This window comes from Carlito syrichta, unplaced genomic scaffold (assembly GCF_000164805.1).
Source record: "Carlito syrichta isolate Samal-C Ts95f unplaced genomic scaffold, Tarsius_syrichta-2.0.1 Scaffold309865, whole genome shotgun sequence".
Lineage (NCBI taxonomy): Eukaryota > Metazoa > Chordata > Mammalia > Primates > Tarsiidae > Carlito > Carlito syrichta.
Window position 1 is genome coordinate 149,640 of NW_007253961.1, and position 21,164 is coordinate 170,803.

General features: G+C 50.2%; 1 protein-coding gene across 1 annotated transcript; it reads left to right on the top strand.

The window, feature by feature from the left end:
- On the top strand, positions 1–21,135 carry BRPF1 (bromodomain and PHD finger containing 1). Its single transcript, XM_008068105.2, has 14 exons — positions 1–347; positions 2,345–2,953; positions 8,470–9,429; positions 11,688–11,850; positions 12,225–12,356; positions 12,766–12,912; positions 13,999–14,308; positions 14,633–14,956; positions 15,282–15,566; positions 16,070–16,217; positions 18,665–18,801; positions 18,904–19,022; positions 19,395–19,549; positions 20,288–21,135. The coding sequence occupies exons 2-14, from the start codon at positions 2,355–2,357 to the stop codon at positions 20,469–20,471; spliced, it is 3,663 nt and encodes a 1,220-aa protein (XP_008066296.1). The 5' UTR covers positions 1–347; positions 2,345–2,354; the 3' UTR covers positions 20,472–21,135.
- Positions 21,136–21,164: the final 29 nt, after the last annotated feature.

Sequence of the window (21,164 nt, forward strand, 5' to 3'; positions counted from 1 at the left end):
CCGCCACGGTCTTCGCCGCCGCGGTCCCCGCGCTGTCTCCGGAGCCTCCATTGTCTCAGCTACGCCCGGTCCCAAGTCCAAGCCACCTAGGGGCTCGCGGAACGGGTGGCGGTCGACAGAGTTGAGACACCGGGACGCCGGCAGGACCGGGAGCAGCAGGGGTCAGCGCGGGAATCCCGGGGAGCCGGGGCCGGAGCGTGGGGCAGCAGGGGGCCGGGGTGGCGAGGTCCACGGTCTCCGGAGTTGGGGCTTCCCCTTTCTGGCCCAGCTTTCCCCGCCGGCCTCCCTTAGTGGGGTCGGAGCCCCGGCGGGCGCCCCCGGCGATGAGCCCGGACCCGAGGTGGCCGGTGAGTGCGGGCCTGGGACCAGGGCGGGAGTGACCAGCGGGAAAGGAGTAGGCTACTCATGGGGCGCGCACTGAGCTGCCTGGCCCGGAGGCCCCTCGGGCTACTCCAGCTGGGAGAACTGACAGAGCATTAGCTCCCGGGGCAACAGTGTATCCTTTGGGGCTGCCTGGCCAATGGCAGGAGGGGAGCTTTGCCTAACTTGCTACACTTTGACAAAGGGGAAACGCCGCCGCATCCGGGAGAGAGGGCTGCGGGCACTGCCGGGACCCAGCCCTGTCCCTCCGGCCCCCGCCTCCTACTTCCTTCAGCCCCCTGAGCTCCAGGAGCATCTGTAGCTGCCATACCCCTTGGGCCCTCCCCGCTGGCTTTCTGCTGTATGTTCTCGTTTCCCTCGCCTATGCTTCTGCCGCCGGGTCCCAAGGGGGACACTGCCGGGTGCACCGTGCTACTTCGGGAACTATTCACCTGGGACCCAGCTTGGAAAGAGGAGAGCTTGTTTGTGCCTCCGGTTGGTGTGTGTTTAAAGATGCACCCTCAGGTAGGAAGTAGAAGCGAGCTATAGTTGAACACGTAACTTTCATGTTGTGAAAGTCAAGGTCTGTTGACAGAGGAACTGGAGCAGCCCACTTGCCTGGTTAAACTGCAGGTAGAGAGACAGAAGCCAAGAGGGGTCACTGTCAGGGAGCTTAGGTGGCTGTGCCCAGCAGGAACAGTGCCAAGTTTCTAGCCGAATTGTTGAACCCAAATAGGCCGAGTGAAATTGGGGCAGTCTCTGACCAGGTTGGGCTTCCTGAGGGCTGGTGCCATCTGCTGTCTCCACTCACCCAGGAATATTGAGATGGGGGAAGGGAGGGCCCCTGAGGATGACCACAGGGAGCTGAATGTGCCTAGTTTGTCATGTTTCTGTTTGTACCCTTAGGGCCTGGCACTTGGTAGGCACTCAGTTGATGTTGCATGAATGGGTGAGTGAAGAGCTCAAATGCAATACAAGCTGCTGTCACTGACTAAATGACCTCAGTTTTCACTTAGCTCCACAGTGCATCTCCCTACCCAATCCCAGGGCCAGGGCGAGGCTCCCCTAAAAGACCTCAAAAGTAACTAATTCTCTGTATAATTCAGTTATTTCTGCTGGAGTTCAAGACTAACTCATTGGCCACCCATTCAGACTGATACATGGGCTAGAACTAGCCTTCATCCCATCTCTTTCCCCTCACAGTCTGGTGATCCCCTCATTGAGCTATTAGTTCCTCAGGTTATTTTTCATTCACCGAAAACTGAGTGTCCAGTGCATGCTAGGTACTGTGAATATATGGATTGGATAGGGTTGGGTGTATGTATTTCACGGTTCCCCGTCTAGTGAAAGAACACAAAGAATTGCAGCTACAGTGGAGGTGAGAACGGAATGCTGTGGAAACAGTTCCCCATGGGAAAGTCAAAGAAGTCCTAACAAATGACGTTTGAGCTGGGTTTTGAAGAATGAGTAGTAGCCCACCAATCAGAGAGCATGGAGGGCATTCCAAATAGACACATTTTGTAGGAATGATAGATTATCACATTCAGCAAGTTGCTCTGTGTATACAGGAACAACTGTAACCGGTTTTAAAAAAAGGTCTGGAAAGGACTGGGGCTAGACAGTGAAAGAAGTTCCTTGACTGTCATCATAGAGAATCTGGAATATTATTCTAAAGGAACTGGGGATCATTAGGAGGCTTTTAATCAAGAGAGTAGCATGCTCATTGCTACTTGATAGAAAGATCACTCTGGCCATATGTGAGATTGGGCTAGAGGAGTTGAGACATAGGACAGGATAACCAGGCAAGAGGTGATAGGACCCAGATCAGGGCCATGGTAGAGAAGATGGCATTCCGAGACACTGTAGAGGTAGGCTGGTCAGGAGCTGGTGACCCCAAGGGAGAAGGAGGACTAGAGTGGGGTCTCTGATGCAGGTGGCCAGGAACTCTTCCTTAGGCCCATTCTAACTCATCTGTATATTTTAGATGTGACAGCATGGGGGTAGACTTCGACGTGAAGACTTTCTGCCACAACTTGCGGGCAACTAAGCCACCATACGAGTGCCCCGTGGAGACCTGCCGAAAGGTCTATAAGAGTTACAGTGGTATTGAGTACCACCTATACCACTATGACCACGACAACCCACCGCCCCCGCAGCAGACTCCACTACGCAAGCACAAGAAGAAGGGGCGTCAGTCACGCCCAGCCAACAAGCAGTCACCCAGCCCCTCAGAGGTCTCACAGTCACCAGGCCGTGAGGTGATGAGCTATGCACAGGCCCAGCGTATGGTGGAGGTGGACCTGCATGGCCGCGTCCATCGCATTAGCATCTTTGACAACCTAGATGTGGTGTCTGAGGATGAGGAAGCCCCAGAGGAGGCCCCTGAGAATGGCAGCAACAAGGAAAACACTGAGACACCAGCTGCTACTCCCAAGTCAGGCAAGCATAAGAACAAGGAGAAGCGCAAGGACTCCAACCATCACCACCACCATAATGCTTCTGCAAGCACCACTCCCAAGCTGCCAGAGGTAGTTTATCGGGAGCTGGAGCAGGACACCCCTGATGCCCCACCCCGGCCAACTTCCTATTACCGGTAAGGCGAACTCTGGAAAGCTGGTCAGACAGGGCTTGGGAGCCAGAGAGGGGTGACAGGCACAGATGGAAGAGTGGCAGGAATAAAGAAAAGTGAAACACCGATCTGCCAGGGCAGTGAAAGGAATAGTATCTCTGTTGGTGGTCCTTGCTTTTCACTGCTGCACGCCAGGCCATGCTTTTGGTGCTTGATAGCCACTCCTTTGTTTTATTCTCACAACTCTCAGGTGTTGTCCTTATTTCACAGATGAGGAAATTGTGGTCAAGAAAGGATGCCAGACTTATTGAAAGTCACATGCTGATAGCTAGCTGAAACAGGATTCAGCCCCAGATCCCTCCAACTCAAAAGCTGCACTGTTTCTACTGTACTAAAAAAAAAATCCCATTTCTCACTTTCTCACTCCTGACCCTCTTCACTTCCTCACTTTGTTATCTTGGGAAATGCATCCAACTTCTAGTGTTTAATGACCCCCATGCAGAGCAGAGACAGTATTTCTCTGTCTGTACAAAGCAAGGATCACTTATTTCATAAGGCCTTAAAAGCAATTTGTAAATCTGCAGTGGTAGTTTGCCCATTACTTGTTCTGCTACTGTCGTCCTTTAGCATGTTGGATTTTTTGTTTGTTTTTTAACAAAGGCAGTTTGGTTTAAAAAAAAAAAAAAAAAAAAACACCTTTAGCACATCTAAGCAATATTTTCATTGCCTGTTTTGTACTTCTCCAGTGGCCCTTTTATTTATTTTATTTTATTTTTTTACTTAGAGTCTCACTCTGTCGCCCAGGCTGGAGTGCAGGAGCACGCTCACAGCCACCACAGTCTTGACCTGCTGGGCTCAGGCAATCCTTCCGCCTCAACCTTCCAAGTAGCTGAAACTACAGACACGCGCCACCACGCCCATCTAATTTTTGATTTGTTATAGAGACAAAGGTCTCACCAAGTTGCCCAGGCTGGTCTCGAACCGGTGGGCTCAGACAGTCCTCTCACCTCAGCCTCCCAAAGTGCTGGGATTATAGGTGTGAGCCACTGCGCTCAGCCGGCCCTTTTATTTATTTCATTTAATTGTCTTGTACTCCACTCCTTCCAAAAGTTTGTTGCAGTGGCTTCTATTGAAATAGCAGGCATTATAAGGCTAAATTCTTTAACATGAGGTAAAAAATAAAAGGATGTGGGTGGCAGTGTGGTGGTGAAACTACATGCAGAAATCCTAGCTAAAGAGGATTTTTACCAAATGTGAAACCTCTCTGAGTGTCCTGACATTCAAGGCAGAGAGGACATTCTGATGAGTTAGTTAAGGAGCTATCTTTGTTGTCAGGTAATCAGAAGGCCTGATTTCTAAGAAGGATTTGTCACAAAGGCTTTTATATGAAAAGCAGTTTTTATCAAAAGTGCAGTCCACAGAATATTATATTAAAATTCAATTATTTCAAAACAAATCTGGGAGAACACAAGCAGTATGACCAAGAATCACTTTCTTCTCTCCCTTCTTTGACTGTTAGCCATTCTCCCTCTTCCTTTCTTCCATTCATTCATCTTTTCAGCACAACTTCGCTTCCTTCTGGCTTTCTACTTTTTCTTTTCTGTCAGCACTGCCTGCCACGCCCACTATCACCCCTCACCCCCAACACACAGACCCTTCTCTGGGCCTCCCCACCCTCCCAGTGGCTCTTTATCTCTGTCTACTTAGACAGGCAGCCCAGCCCTGCTTATTCGTCTTCTGTTCTTCTTTTCACTCAAATTCACTCTTTCCTCCTGGGGGATCAGAGCAGTTCTCAGCTGGTGCACTACAATCATTTGGGAAGTATATTGCATGTAATTTGTTACCACTGTTAGCAAAACTGCCCAAGTTTTGGAAATGATTTACTTTTTATATAAATTTGGGAAGATTTGAGGTCATCATTCTAATACCATTTTCTCTTGCTTGCATTCTGATACACTCCCTTGAGGGAGATAGAGAAGGTGGTGTGTCAGCTGGTGTGCTAGGAATTGTACATGACATGCAGCCTACCTTATCTGGGCTGCAGCCTATAATCTGGGTGCCTGTGGGAGTGTGTTGTGTACCATCATATAATGTCACATGTGTCATGGCAAAGAAAAGGGTGAGAACTGGTGCTCAAGAGAGCTGGTGCCAAGGCCTAGAAGGAGCCAGATGGTTCACACCAACCCTGAGTCATACTCTTCTTCAAAGATGGGGAGGTTGCAGTCACCTTGGGGAAGAGGTAAAGGGCTAAGGAAAAAGCTGCTTCCTACAGACATTTTAGTCTCTCCTCTCCCTTCCACCCCCAAAAAGCCTTTCAAATGAACAGCATTGAGTGCCTATATCTGTGTAGTGAATCAGATATGATCCGTGCCTCTATTCTGTAGTGGAGGAGTTAGACGCATAAACAGCTATGTTGCAAGGAAGGTGAGTAAGGGTTATAGAAAAGCTAATTAACATTTATGAGTACTTGCTCGACACCAGGCACTGTTCTAAGCATTTTCCCTCTATTAACTCATTTAATGTCCACAACAACCATGTGAAATAAGTTCAAAGTAGCATCACCATTTACAGATGAGGAAACCAAGGCCTAGGAAGCTTAGCTCACTTGCCCGTTGTTATACAGGGCCCAGGCAGCATGGGATGCCCTAGCAGCCAGTACCCCATATCCCATGAGGGGAGGAAAGAGGAGAGATAGAAGCTAATGTTTTCTAGGGTCTACTATGTACAACTTGATCTAGCCTATTCATCTTTCTTAAATGACTTTTTTTTTTGAAGTCTCATTCTGTTGCCCAGGCTAGAGTGCAGTGGCACACTCACAGCCATCGCGGCCTCTAACTGCTGGGTTCAGGTGATCCTTCCTCCTCAGCCTTTCAAGTAGCTGAAACTACAGGCATGTGCTACCATGTCCAGCTAATTTTTTTTATTTATTGTAGAGATGAGGTCTCGCCAAGTTGCCCAGGCTGGTCTCGAACCCATGGGCTCAAGCAATCCTCTTACCTCGGCCTCCTTAAGTGCTGGGATTATAGGTGTGAGCCACCGTGCCAGCCCTAAACAACTTTTTATGAAAAGATAAATGTACATACATACACTCATGACTTAATGGTTAGATGGTGTTTCCAACTTTAAGTCACACCAGGGTACTCTTACTCATAATTCCTTTCCTGGGCCTGCTGACAGCTGCTGGGACTTGAGGAGGTACTGGGTACCTCTCTCCTCCCCTCATGGGATATGAGGTACTGGCTGCTAGGGCATCCCAGGTGCATACAGGCTCTGCAGCCATGCTGCCTGGATCCTGTATAACAATGGGCAAGTGAGCTAAGCTTCCTGGGCCTTGGTTTCCTCATCTGTAAATTGTGATGCTACTTTGAACTTATTTCACATGGCTGTTGTGGACATTAAATGAGTTAATAGAGGGAAAGTGCTTAGAACAGTGCCTGGTGTCGAGCAAGTACTCATAAATAAATAAGTATAAATAAATAAATGTAAAGACCAAGAGCTTATAGCCTGTTCACTTTCATAACTCCATATAATCCTGACAGAATCTTTGTGAGTAGGTAGTATTACCCTTGTTCTTTTTTTTTTTGAGTAGGATCTTACTATGTCACCCAAACTGGAGGGCAGTGGCACGCTCCTGGCCACCACAGCCTTGACCTGCTGGGTTCAGGTGATACTTCCGCCTCAGCCTTCCAAGTAGCTGGAACTACAGGCATGTGCCACCACGCCCAGCTAGGTTTTTGATTATTGTAGAGATGGGGGTCTCACCAAGTTGCCCAGGCTGGTCTTGAACCCATGGGCTCAGGCAATCCTCTCACCTTGGGCTCCCAAAGTGCTGGGATTATAGGTGTGAGCCACCGCACCCAGCCTTTTATCCTTGTTCTAGCATCAATAAAACTGAGGTTCAAAGAAGAGTGGTGATGTCCTAAAGGTCACAAAATAGCAGAGGCAGGATTTTTTTTTTTTTTTTTTTGAGTTGTACTCTCACTCTTTGTTGCCCAGGCTGGAGTGCAGTGGCATGCTCACACCCACCACAACCTTGACCTGCTAGGCTCAGGCAATCCTTCCACCTCAGCCTTCCAAATAGTTGGAACTGTAGATGCACACCACCACATCTGGCTAGTTTTTGTGATCTATTGTAGAGATGAGGTCTTACCAAGTTGCCCTGACTGGTCTTGAACAACCAGGCTCAGGCAGTCCTCTCTCACCTCAGCCTCCCAAATGCTAGGATTACAGACTGAGCCACTGCGTCCGGCCCAGAGGCAGGATTTAAATCAAAGTTTTAAGAAGCCGAAGCCCTGTTCTTTCATTGCTCTGTAGTTTACATGCCAGAGTGCAGGCCACCTAGAGCATGGCAAGGGCATGAGGCATCTACCCTGGGTCACAAGCACCCAGAGCAGCCCTTGGCTCCAGGCCTGTTGGCCCAGTAAGTGCTATAGGGTGGAGGTTAAGAGCACTGGGACTAGGGGTTGAATGCCTCCACTTCTGCCACTCCCTGATTATGTGACCTATCTATGTTGAGTTAATTAACTTATCAAAGCTTCAGATTCCCCATCTAGAAAATAAGGACAATAAACACTGATCCCACTGTGTCTCACGCCTGTAATCCCAGCACTTTGGATGGCAGAGGCGAGAGAATTGCCTGAGTCCAGGGGTTTGAGATCAGCCTGGGCAACTTGGTGAGACCTCATCTCTATAATAAATCAAAAAATTAACCAGACATGATGGCGCACACCTCTGTGGGTCCAGCTACTTGGAAGGCTGAGGCGGAAGGATCACCTGAACCTAGCAGGTCAAAGCTGTGGTGGCTGTGAGCGTGCTACTGCATTCCAGCCTGGGTGACAGAGTGAGACTCCTATTCAAAAAAAATTACTGATCCTGTAGCTGTGGTAAGAATAAATGCAGTTTAGCACAATGCCTGGCTCACAGTAAATGCTGGATAAATCTTAGCTATCATGATTGATATATCCCAAGGCTAACCGGAGAATAAACATAGCACACAGAGTTTGGGGCGGCCGTGACTTGACATTGGCACCAGTTGAGAGAAGACCCATGGCAGCTCTAGTCAAGGCCCTCCCAACCTGTACTAAAACAACTTATATATGATTTGTCAGTGACATCCAAGGACCTTCTTTCTTCCTCTGATACTTTGTACCATCATTCAGACCACTTCGGTGGGTCCTAGATGCCCCATCCTTCCCCCTTTATAGGAGCTTGTCTGAGCCAATGCAACCCAAGGAAGGTGGTATCATGTAGCAGCTAGGACACAAGCTTTGGAGTGGTGGGCCTGGATTTACATCTCAGCTCTATTACTTTCTCACAAGTGAGCTGAGACAGATGCATTAACCTCCTCAAGCCCTAGGTTTCCTTTTCTGCAAAATAGGAATGATGATAGTACCTATAGTACCGGGGTTAAAATGAGGATGAAATGAGACAACACATCTAAAGGCACAGAAGAGACTAAGTGCTCAGTGGCAAATGATTCATTGTCTTTAAGGGAAGGAAATCTCAGTCATGTGATACTAAGCTCCCTGTGTGTACTGCAGGTACATTGAAAAGTCCGCAGAGGAGCTAGATGAAGAAGTAGAGTATGACATGGATGAGGAGGACTACATCTGGCTGGATATCATGAATGAGCGTCGGAAGACAGAGGGTGTGAGTCCCATCCCTCAAGAGATCTTTGAGTACCTAATGGACCGGCTGGAGAAGGAATCCTACTTCGAGAGTCACAATAAAGGCGACCCCAATGCTCTAGTGGATGAGGATGCTGTTTGCTGTATCTGTAATGATGGTGAGTGCCAGAACAGCAACGTCATCCTCTTCTGTGACATGTGCAACCTGGCTGTGCACCAGGAGTGCTATGGTGTCCCCTATATCCCTGAGGGCCAGTGGTTGTGCCGCCGTTGTCTACAATCACCTTCCCGCGCTGTAGACTGTGCCCTGTGCCCCAACAAGGGTGGTGCCTTTAAGCAGACAGATGATGGGCGCTGGGCCCACGTGGTGTGTGCCTTGTGGATCCCTGAGGTTTGCTTTGCCAATACGGTCTTCCTAGAGCCTATTGACAGCATTGAGCACATCCCACCAGCTCGCTGGAAACTCACCTGCTACATTTGCAAACAGCGGGGCTCAGGGGCCTGCATCCAATGCCACAAGGCCAACTGCTACACAGCCTTTCATGTGACATGCGCCCAGCAGGCTGGCCTTTACATGAAGATGGAGCCCGTGCGGGAAACGGGTGCCAACGGTACCTCCTTCAGTGTTCGCAAGACAGCCTACTGCGACATCCACACACCCCCAGGTTCAGCGCGCCGCCTGCCTGCCCTGTCCCACAGTGAGGGTGAGGAGGATGAGGACGAGGAGGAGGATGAGGGTAAGGGCTGGAGCTCAGAGAAGGTCAAGAAGGCCAAGGCCAAGTCCCGCATCAAGATGAAGAAAGCACGGAAGATCCTGGCAGAGAAGCGGGCAGCAGCACCTGTAGTATCAGTGCCCTGCATCCCACCACACAGGTATGTGGGGAGCAGATGAACAGGCAGGTGAGGGAAGAAGAAGCCCTCCTGGAGAGAACTGACAGCACCCTGAATAGAATGCCAGGGCTGGGTTACATTCTTCCTATCAGGAGCTGCACAGAAGTTTAAAAAATAACCAAAGATAAAGAGGTTATCTTTAGCAGGTCACCTGATTTTCACATTAGAAGTCAGAAATGTCAGCTTTTATTTGTTTATATAATTTTTGAGTTGGAGTCTCACTCGGTTGCCCAGGCTGGAGTGCAGGGGCATGCTTATGGCCACTGCAGCCTGGACCCACTGAACTCAGGTAATACTTCCACCTCAGCCTTCCAGGTAGCTGGAACTACAGGCGCGCGCCACCACGCCTAGCTGATTTATTTATTTTTTTATGGTAGAAGTGAGGTCTCACCAAGTTGCCCAGGCTGGTATCAAACTCAGTGGGCCCAGGCAGTCCTCTCACCTTGGCCTCCCAAAGTGCTGGGATTATAGGCATGAGCCACTGTGCCCAGTCCACCTTTATATTTTATTTATTTGAGTCAGCGTCTCATTCTGTCGCCCAGGTTGGAGTGCAGTGGCACAATTATGGCTACCACAGCATCAACCTACTGGGCTCAGGCGATCCTTCTTCAGCCTCTCCAGCAGTTGGGACCACAGGTGTGTGCCACCACACCTGGTTAATTTTTTCTTTATTTATTGGGGAGACAAGCTCTTGGGGAGACAAGCTCTTGCCATTTTGCCGTGGGCTCAGGCAATACTCTTGCCTCCGCCTCCCCAAGTAGTGGGATTACAGGCATAAGCCACCGTGTCCAGCTAGAGTTCATAAAATTTACAGTTGAAAAAGTAGAGTCAGCTGGGCTCGGTAGCTCAGCCTGTAATCCCAGCACTTTGGGAGGCTGAAGTGAGTGGATTGCCTGAGCCCGTGGGTTTGAGACCCGCCTGGGCAACTTGGTGAGACCTCATCTCTACAATAAAAATTAAAAATTAGCTGGGCATGGTAGCGCATGCCTGTACTTCCAGCTACTTAGAAGGCTGAGGTGGAAGGACTGCCTGAGCCCAGCAGGTCATGGATGTGGTGGCCATGAGCGTGCCACTGCACTCCAGCCTAGGTGACAGAGTGAGACTCCGACTCAAAAAAAAAAAAAAAAGAGGCCCAGCTCGGTGGCTCAGCCTGTAATTCTAGCATTTTGGGAGGCCGAGACAAGTGAATAACCTGAGCCCGCAGGTTTGAGACCAGCCCGGGCAGGTTGGTAAGACCTCATCTCTATAATAAATAAAAAAAAATTAACCAGGCATGATAGCGCACAACTGTAGTTCTGGCTACTTGGAAGGATGAGGCAGAAGGATTGCCAGAGCCCAGCTGGTCGGCGCTGGGGTGGCCATGAGCATGCCACTGCACTACAGCCTGGGCAACAGAGTGAGACTCCAACTCAAAAAGAAAAAAAAGTAGAGTCACATACTCTCTGGTATGGTGGCTCACACCTATAATTCCAGCACTTTGAGATGCAAGATGGGAGGATCACTTGAGGCCTGGAGGTTGAGACCAGCCTGGGAAACCTAGTGAGATATAATATCTACGAAAGAAAAAATAAGAAAAATTAGACAAAGAAAGTGATCTCTCAGCTTGACTTCCCACAGTACTGGGATTACAGGTGTGTGAGCCGCTATACCCTGCCCCAACAGGTATCTTAAAACAGCTCTTCATTTGGATGATTTAGTTTGTTAAGTTAGGAGAACGAGGATGGAAGAGTCACCAGTCACCAATCAAAATGGAAAAGATCTGACTATAAAGGGAGAAATAGAAGGAAAAGGGAGGCTCAAAAATTGTGGTAACTGTTGCCTATTTTAGGTGTGATCACCAGTTATTTTTAACTCTCCTACAGTATTTGATTTACTATAGATTTCTGCTGTACAGTTTTATTTTATCTTAAAACCTTAAAGGCTCAGTCTGAGTGAGGACCCGATGGTCAGACAGTACTCTAGGCTGCTTTGACTAGAGCAGTCTTAAGGGCAGAACTCCCCAACTCCTTGGTGTACAGGGCTAGGGATCTGGCTTAATGCTGGAGCTTGTGTTCCTGTCTGCCGTGGTGCCACTGATGGCACCACTCACTCTCCCTTGCTGTAAACCCAGAGTCCCAGGCCTTTTGACAAGAGACATTTTCCCCCTTCATCCTCATTCAGGAACTTTCAGCCAGGGACCCTTGCTCTGCTTAAAAGAATCAGGACCCAGTGGGTTTTTCTTTTTGTTCCCTGCCTCCCAGGCTCAGTAAAATCACCAACCGCCTAACCATCCAAAGGAAGAGCCAGTTCATGCAGAGGCTGCACAGCTACTGGACACTGAAGCGGCAGTCACGGAATGGAGTCCCATTGCTACGTCGCCTGCAGACACACCTGCAGTCTCAAAGGAACTGTGACCAAGTCGGGGTACTGTGTCCACTTCCCTGTGGGCTCTGGGAGCTAGGGCCAGGGGGATGAGGACTGACATTGATGACTGTAGCTTCCAATGTCAGGGGTCTTAGGCTGTTTCCTTCTTTAAACTAGCCTTCAAACCAAGCTTAGCATGAAATACTCAAGACTGTTCACTCAGTGGAAAGATGTTGTTCCTATGTGTTCATTTATTAACTTAACAAACACATTTATTCTATGCCAGGCCCTGGGGACACATAGATAGCCAGTAACTTCCTGTGCTCCCGCCTTTGGCCTGACCTGCTCTTGACCCAAGTTTTCTGGGTTCTCTGCTCCCCTCCAGCCTTTCCTCTGACTCTCATCATCTCCTGATTTTACTTTTGCCTCTACAGAGAGATTCTGAGGATAAGAACTGGGCCCTCAAAGAACAGCTTAAGTCCTGGCAGCGGCTCCGACATGATCTGGAGCGAGCTCGGCTGCTGGTGGAATTGATCCGCAAGCGGGAAAAACTCAAAAGGGAGACGGTGAGTGCTCCTGGGTCTGTCCTATTTTACAAAGGAGAAAATAGACCCAGGAGAGGAATAGTATATGTCCCCTGGCCAGGAAACAACGGGGCCAGTGCTGGAGTCAAGTCTCCTGGTGCTCAGTGTGCTCTCAGGTCTACTGAGAGCAGAATGTCACAGGAGAGTTTGAATGGAATCCTCAATTATATGACATAGGTAGCTGGTGAGGTAGTTCAAGGAAGGGGAAGGCCAGAATGGTTGGTGCAAGTTTCACTGGCTGGGGCCTTGTAGAAGGTAGACCTATATGAAGACACTCAGATGTGGGAGTAGAAAGGAAGACAAGTTCCCAAGCCAGATGGGACCCTCTCCTCAGATTTCTCTGCCACAGGACTTTCCTGGGCATGGCTGATTGGAACTTTTTGTATGCTAGATCAAGGTCCAACAGATCGCCATGGAGATGCAACTGACCCCTTTCCTCATCCTCCTCCGCAAAACTTTGGAGCAGCTCCAAGAGAAGGACACAGGCAACATCTTCAGCGAGCCGGTCCCTCTGTCTGAGGTAACCGAATTGGACGAAGTAAGAATCCCTTCCCCTCACTCCACCTTCTTTCTGTTCCTCTCCCGGTTGGACCCCTGCTGCAGGTCTGGGCCAGGACTAGGTGGGAACCTTGAAGAGAGGGGCTGGTAGCTCTGGGGCAGGATGAACTGGAGCCACATGTATCATTTGGACTGTTTTGTCCCTGTCATGGCCCAAGGGCTCAGAATAGGAGGCAATCTGCACTCCTTCCCACAGACAGGGACTGAATCTGCCAAATGAATAATCCCAGGGCAGGAAGACACTTTCGGGGTGCTGAATCCTAGAATGGAGGCTTTAGAAGGCTTAGCACCTAAAGAACCAGCTCTGAAGTTCTAGGTCCAGACTGACAGACTCTTCTCTCCAAAAGGTATAAAATATTAGCTGGGCATGGTAGCTCACGCCTATAATCCCAGCACCTTGGGAGGCCGAGGCAAGAGGATTGCCTGAGCCCATGGTTTCGAGACCAGTCTGGGCAACTTGGCGAGACCTTGTCTCTACAATGAATCAAAAAATTAGCCGGGCATGGTGGCGTGTGCCTGTGGTTCCTGCTACTTGGAAGGCTGAGGTGGAAGGATCACTTGAGCCCAGCAGGTGAAGGCTGCAGTGGCTGTGAGTATGCCACTGCACTCCAGCCTGGGTGATAAGAGTGAGACTCTAACTCAAAATAAATAAATAAATAAATAAGTAAATAAATGGTATAAGATAAGAAGCCTGAGGCAGCAGTCTCCTTATAAGTCTTACTGAAAAGTAAAAAGAGCTATAGGAATGCAAGGTGGTGTATTTCCAGAGGATTTCCCAATCCATTTCTTACTGAAGCCTTATACAGAGGTAGAATTGGCTGTATTTTCATCACCATTTTTCAGGAGAGGAAAAATAGACCCAGAGAGGTTGAGACTTGCCATAGTCACACAGCTTGTGACTGGTAAAGTCAGGAGCAAAATCCAGCTTTCCTTCCCTGTGCAATATGCCTGCCTCTGACTATGGTGGGAGGAGGTTGCTGGAAGCATTTCAGAGGGGCTTGTTAGGAGCAGGGTTTGGGGGAATGAGGAGCATATCTCCACTTAGACACACTGCCTGCTCTCCCAGGTACCTGACTACCTAGACCACATCAAAAAGCCCATGGACTTTTTCACCATGAAGCAGAACTTGGAGGCTTACCGCTACCTGAACTTTGATGATTTTGAGGAGGACTTCAACCTCATCGTCAGCAACTGCCTCAAGTATAACGCCAAGGACACCATCTTCTACCGGGCAGCAGTACGGCTCCGTGAGCAGGGTGGCGCTGTGCTCCGCCAGGCCCGGCGCCAGGCAGAAAAAATGGGCATTGACTTTGAGACGGGCATGCATATCCCCCACAGCCTGGCTGGAGATGAGGCCCCACTCCACACTGAAGATGGTGGGTGATATGTCACACACACACATAAGAGGCCAATGCCAGGGATGGACAGCTTTCCAAAAGTCCCCTCCTGGGAGCAGGCAGTGTAGGCAGAAAGGAGCTAGGCTGAGCAGTGGCAAGCTGTCCCCAGGAATGCTCCCCAAGAAGCCAGACTGGGTGAATGGATAGCAATGCCCGCCATCCCACATCTTGGTGCTGCTATTTTACAGCTATTCCTGGTGAGAAGCCAAGGGGGGAAGAGTGGTTTTCTTGCTGCCTGCCCAGGTTTGAGGGACCCAGAGGGCTGCCCTGAGTCTGACCTTTTTCCTTCAACCCTACCCCCAGCAGCAGAGGAAGAGCGGCTGGTACTGTTGGAGAATCAGAAGCATCTTCCAGTAGAAGAGCAGCTAAAGTTGCTGCTGGAGCGGCTAGATGAGGTGAATGCCAGCAAGCAAAGTGTTGGTCGCTCACGACGCGCAAAGATGATCAAGAAAGAGATGACGGCACTGCGGCGGAAGCTTGCCCACCAGCGGGAGACTGGACGGGATGGTCCTGAGCGGCATGGCCCCTCAAGCCGAGGCAGTCTGACACCCCACCCGGCAGCCTGTGACAAGGATGGGCAGACAGACAGTGCCGCAGAGGAGAGCAGCAGCCAGGAGACAAGCAAAGGTCTGACCCCCATAGCAAAGTGGACCCCAAAGCAAGTCAGACTTTGGCTCTGCAGCACACACATTCAGCCCCTGCCATCCCCCAGGCAGAGGTTCCTCCACCACAGCTAGCTGCATCTTCTCCCTCATTCCGCAGTCAGGGGCCTCTTAGTTGCCTCTCTGGCTATTTGTATGAGAATTAATGTTTCAGATTCTACACCTGCAAAATCATTTCCCCAACTCTTGCTGAAGTAATGGTCCTATATACCCAGGGCATAACCTTGGATATCTACCCTTCTCACAATCAGGCCCCTCACCAACTCTCCTTCTCTCTTTCTCTGCTCCAGGCCTGGGTCCCAACATGTCCTCAACCCCCGCACATGAGGTGGGCAGGAGAACCTCAGTTCTGTTCTCCAAAAAGAACCCGAAGACAGCTGGACCGCCCAAGAGGCCGGGCCGGCCCCCCAAAAACCGGGAGAGCCAGATGACCCCCAGCCACGGAGGCAGTCCTGTGGGGCCCCCCCAGCTCCCCATCATGGGCTCCCTGCGTCAGCGCAAACGGGGTAGGAGCCCCCGGCCCAGCTCGAGCTCAGACAGCGACAGTGATAAGTCCACAGAAGACCCCCCAATGGGTGAGCCTCACCATCACCCAGCCCCCCAAGAGAGTGAGCAGAGCTGCCATTCTTTCCAGCATATTCCTAGCTATCCCTTTAATTTGCCCATGAAAGACATAGCTAGAAGGGCCTATAGGAATCCTTTAATTCCATCCACTCATTTTACAATTGGGGAAACCAAGACCACAAGACACCATGACCCAGCTAGATTCCCACCCAGGGTCCTCCCACTCCATTATATCACTTCACCTTTTCTCTTCTCACCTTCCTTGGAGATCTCCTGCCCTTTAAGCCATTTGTGTCCTAAGGCCAGTAACTGCCAAGGGAAGCAAGGGGTGGGGCAGGGCTGTGGCCAACTGGTAGACACTGCCCAGAGCTAGCTTTGCTGGCCAAGGTTGGAGGAATTTTCCAGCACAGAAGGGGAACCCAAGCTCCACGTCCTTCTTACACCCCCTCCCCCCATGTCATCGCTGATCTACATCTTCCTGACTGGTTCCTTCCCTCCTGCCCCCCCAACCAAGACTTACCAGCCAATGGCTTCAGCAGTGGAAACCAGCCAGTGAAGAAGAGTTTCTTGGTATACCGTAATGACTGCAGCCTTCCCCGGAGCAGCTCAGACTCTGAGTCCAGCAGCAGTAGCAGTAGCAGCGCTGCCTCAGACCGGACCAGGTACCAGCCCTGCAGATCAAGGCCGGCTTCCAGGGATGCCCTTTCAGAGTTCATAGGCTTTTCTAGGCTTCCCTGTTGGAAGTGTGGTGCCAGCCATTTCAGCCTAGATTAAGATGGCTCAAACCCAAGGTTCTCTGCAAAATAAACAGGATAGATCAATGTCACCATAATGGAACAGAGGGAACCACCATGAGTTAAGGTGATGAGTTAGTGCTGAGGTTATAAACTAGTGCCTTGTGGTTGGCTTTGGCCAGCATGGTGTTTTTAAAAAATGAATCCAGAAATGCCACATAAGGCCAGGCACAGTGGCCCAGGCCTGTAATCCCAGCACTTGGGATGGCCAACATGGGAGGATCTTTTGAGCCAAGGAGTTTGAGACAAGCTTAGGCAAAATAGTAAGACCTTGTCTCTACAAAAAAATACAAAATATTAGCCAAGCATGGTGATGCACACTTGTAGTTCCAGCTACTTGGGAGACTGAGGCAGAAGCTTTGCTCGGGCAGTGAGCCGGGATTGTACCACTACATTCCACTTGGGCAGCAGATGGAGTGAGATCCCATCTCAAAAAAAAAAAATAAGCCAGGCTCGGTGGCTCAGCCTATAATCCTGCACCTTTGGGAGGCTGAGGTGAGTGGATTGCCTGAGCCCGCGGGTTCAAGACCCGCCTGGGCAGCGAGACCTCATCTCTACAATAAATCAAAAAAAATGAGCCGGGCATGGTAGCACGCGCCTGTAGTTCCAGCTACTTGGAAGGCTGAGGCGGAAGGATCGCCGGAGCCCAGCAGGTCGAGGCTGCGGTGGCCGGGAGCGGCCACTGCACTCCAGTCTGGGCGGCCGAGTGAGACTCCAACTCAAAAAAACAACAACAAAAAAAATCAAAAATGCTACATAAAATTTCTAGTCCCTAGCCGGGCTCAGTGGTTCAGCCTGTAATCCTGTGCCTTTGGGAGGCTGAGGTGGGTGGATTGCCTGAGCCCATGGGTTCGAGACCCATCTGGGCAGGCGAGACCTCATCTCTGCAATAAATAAAAAAAAAATTAGCTGGGTGTGGTAGTTTGCACCTGTAGTTCCAGCTACTTGGAAGGCTGAGGCGGAAGGATCGCCGGAGCACAGCAGGTCGAGGCTGCAGTGGCCGGGAGCAGCCACTGCACTCCAGTCTGGGCGACAGAGAGAGACTCCAACTCAAAAAAAAAAAAAAAAAATTTCCAGTCTCTGTATTCTTTTTAAAAATCAGAAGATCCTGTAATCCTAGTACTTTGGGAGGCGGAGGTGGAGGCGAGAGGACTGCCTGAGCTCACGGGTTCGAGACCAGCCTGAGCAACATGGCGACACCTCATCTCTACAATAAATCATAAAAAAATTAGTTGGAGCCGGGCTCGGTGGCTCAGCTTGTAATCCCGCGCCTTTGGGAGGCTGAGGTGAGTGGATTGCCTGAGCCCACGGGTTCGAGACACGCCTGGGCAGCGAGACCTCATCTATACAATAAATAAAAAAATCAGCCGGGCATGGTAGCGCATGCCTGTAATTCCGGCTACTTGGAAGGCTGAGGTGGAAGGATCGCCGGAGCCCCGCAGGTTGAGGCTGCAGTGGCCGGAAGCGGCCACTGTACTCCAGTCTGGGCGACAGAGTGAGACTCGAACTCAAAAAAAAAAAATTAGTTGGGTGTGGTGGCGCATACCTGTAGTTCCAGCTACTTGGAAGGCTAAGGCAGGACTGCCTGAGCCCAGCAGTGGCTGCAGTGGCCACTGAGCATGCCACTGCACTCCAGCCTGTGTGACAGAGTGAGACTGACTAAAAAAAAAAAAAAAATCAGAAAATCTAGCCAGATGCGATGGCTTACACCTATAATCCCACCCAGTGCTTAGGGAGGCTGAGGCAAGAGAGAAACCTCTCTACAATAAATAGTCAGACGAAGTGGTGCATGCCTGTAGTTCCAACTACTTGGAAGGATTGCCTGAGCCCAGCAAGTTGAGGCTGCAGTGGCTGTGATTATGCCACTGCACACCAATCTGGGTGACAGAGTGAGACTCCAACTCAAAAAACTTAATAAATAGCCGGGCATGGTGGCTCACGCCTGTAATCTCAGCACTTGGGAAGCCGAGGCAAGAGGACTGCCTGAGCCCAGGAGTTTGAGACCAACCTGGGCAATTTGGCAAGACCTAGTTTCTACAATAAATCAAAAACTGGCTTAGTGTGGGGTATACGCCTCTAGTTTCAGCCACTTAGAGGGCTGCAGTGGAAGGATTGCTTGAGCCCAGCAGGTTGAGGCTGTGGTAGCCATGAGTGTGCCACTGCACTCTAGCCTGGGCGACAGAGACTCCGACTCAAAAAATAAATAAACAACAAAAGCAACAAACTAGACAATCTGGCCAGTATTGCTTTTAGATGACCATGCCGTTCCCTATTCTTGCCTCCTCTGAGTTGAGTTCCCATTGTCTTGCCCACAGCACAACGCCTTCAAAACAAGGCCGGGGCAAACCCTCCTTCTCCCGGGGCACATTCCCAGAGGACAGCAGCGAGGATACCTCAGGCACTGAGAATGAGGCCTACTCCGTGGGCACTGGCCGCGGCGTGGGCCACAGCAGTAAGTACCCTCACCCAAGGCCAGGGATGCTGGGGACCCAGTGTAAGGGCCTTGCCAGCCCCCCAGCTGCTGATCCACCCCTTCCCTCCCATTCCTGTGAAGTGGTAAGGAAAAGTCTGGGCCGGGGAGCTGGCTGGCTGTCAGAGGATGAGGACTCCCCACTGGATGCTCTGGACCTCGTGTGGGCCAAATGCCGAGGATATCCATCATACCCAGCTCTGGTAGGCTTCCGCTTCTCTTGTCATGCCCCTTGTTTTCCAACCCCTGAACGCAGATTGACAATTAGTAGATCTTTCCCACTCCCTGCTGAGCTGTGGGGCACAAGATTCCTTGGCAGATAGACTGGTGGGCAAATACAGCATGAGTACCACTTAGAGGCCCCCAGTCAATTTCTCCATCTCCCTTTTCCTTCTCTTTGCCCCTTGGACTCCGAAATTATTTAGCATAGGAGAAGATCAAGGGTCAGCACTACACCCCTAGTAGCATGATAATTCCTCTGTCCCCACTTATGATGTATTTTCTAAATTCTTGGGTACAGAAAACTTTGGGGAGGAAGTGGACTGAACCAAACTGGACTCTTATCACACTTTCAGATCATTGATCCAAAGATGCCCCGAGAAGGTATGTTCCACCACGGGGTTCCCATCCCTGTGCCCCCACTGGAGGTGCTGAAACTTGGGGAACAGATGACCCAGGAAGCCCGAGAGCATCTCTACCTCGTCCTTTTCTTTGACAACAAACGAACCTGGTAAGGAAGGAGGGTAGCATTTGGTGTGACTCATAGCCACAGATGAAGCCCTGAGTGGTACACAAGCAGACTGCCAGAAAACTCCAACAGGCAGACTGGGCTATCACAAATCAATGAGGGGAGAGACTTAGAATAGATCTTTGAGCAAAAGTGTTGTGTTGACTAAGAATCTGAGCAGCCAAGTGTGCAGTAGCAGACAAATAGCTGTAGCTAGAAACCAAAGGATCATCAGTGACTATGACAAATGAGAGGTGACTTCCCACCCAGATTCAGATGGCTCCTAGACTTAGTTTCCCCACCTCTGCCTCCATGGTGACAAAATGAGGATAAAGCAGGCATAAACATTTAGACTCTGAATCCTGTATCACATTTACATATGTAGTTTTTTTTGTTAATTGTCTGCAGAAGAGGATATCCATTGTCAGTAAAGTCTGTTTGGAGCCTGTGGGACATGGTAGCTGTTTCTGGTTTGGTTAGGAATCCTTTTTGCATCCACAAATACCCTATAATTACCCTACACTGCCCCCCTCCAGTGTAACTGTTAACTAGGCTCTTGCATCACTAGATTATGAAAAGTCCCTTGAGGACAGGGGCTGTGTCTGTTGGTCTCTAATTCCAGTGCCCACGAGAGTCTGGCCAGAGTAAGTGCTCAGGAAGTGTGTTTGAGTGAATAGAATGAGGAAGGCTGGTGCTTGTTCTCCCTAAGATGATTCATTTAATCTTCATCTTGTCCTATAGGCAATGGCTGCCCAGGACCAAGCTAGTTCCTCTGGGTGTGAACCAGGACCTGGACAAGGAGAAGATGCTGGAGGGCCGCAAGTCAAACATCCGCAAGTCAGTACAGATCGCCTACCACAGGGCTCTGCAGCACCGCAGCAAGGTGCAGGGCGAGCAGAGCAGTGAGACCAGTGATAGCGATTGATACTGCCCAACACCAATACAGCCCCGACCTACAGTGCCCTGTGACCGCTCTCCTCCCCTTTGCTCACTGTCCTGGAGTGGCACCTGCCTCTGCACTGACTCATTCCTGGTCTTGGGGCCAGTCTCAGGGGAAGCTGGGTGGGGGAGGTCCCTCCTGCCCTGAGTGCAGCTGGACTGTACAGAACACTCCAAGGGCCCATGGCGGTTCAGCGCAAGGAGAGGGGAGGTCCAAATCAGAAAGAGCTCCAGAGATCTCACGGCAGAGTGGTGGGCCAAGGTTAAGGACACTGCATAAAAGAGGCCCTCCCACCACTTCTGCTTGCTCATGCCAGAAGAATCTCTTCTGCTTAGAGGCCTGAGGCCCCTATAGGTAGTGAAGTAAGCGGGCATCTGCCCAGCCTAGCAGTGGGATTGATGTCTGTCCAGCCTGGAAGAGGGGCACTAGGTGACCCCCTCCCCTGCTGTTGTAAATATTGTAATTATTGGAGAATTTAAATTATTCTCATTTGTAACTGCGTTTCCGGGTCGCGCCAGAGTCATTTGGTACTAAAAAAAGATTGGGGCTTGCCCTCAATTCCCTTCTCTTTCCCCTAGATTTCCCTACCTTTCAAACTGGTTTGTATTTATTTCAAAGGAAGAAAATATATTGATTCTTAGAAAATAAACTATTTAGAATTCTTTTTTCTTGCCTCCC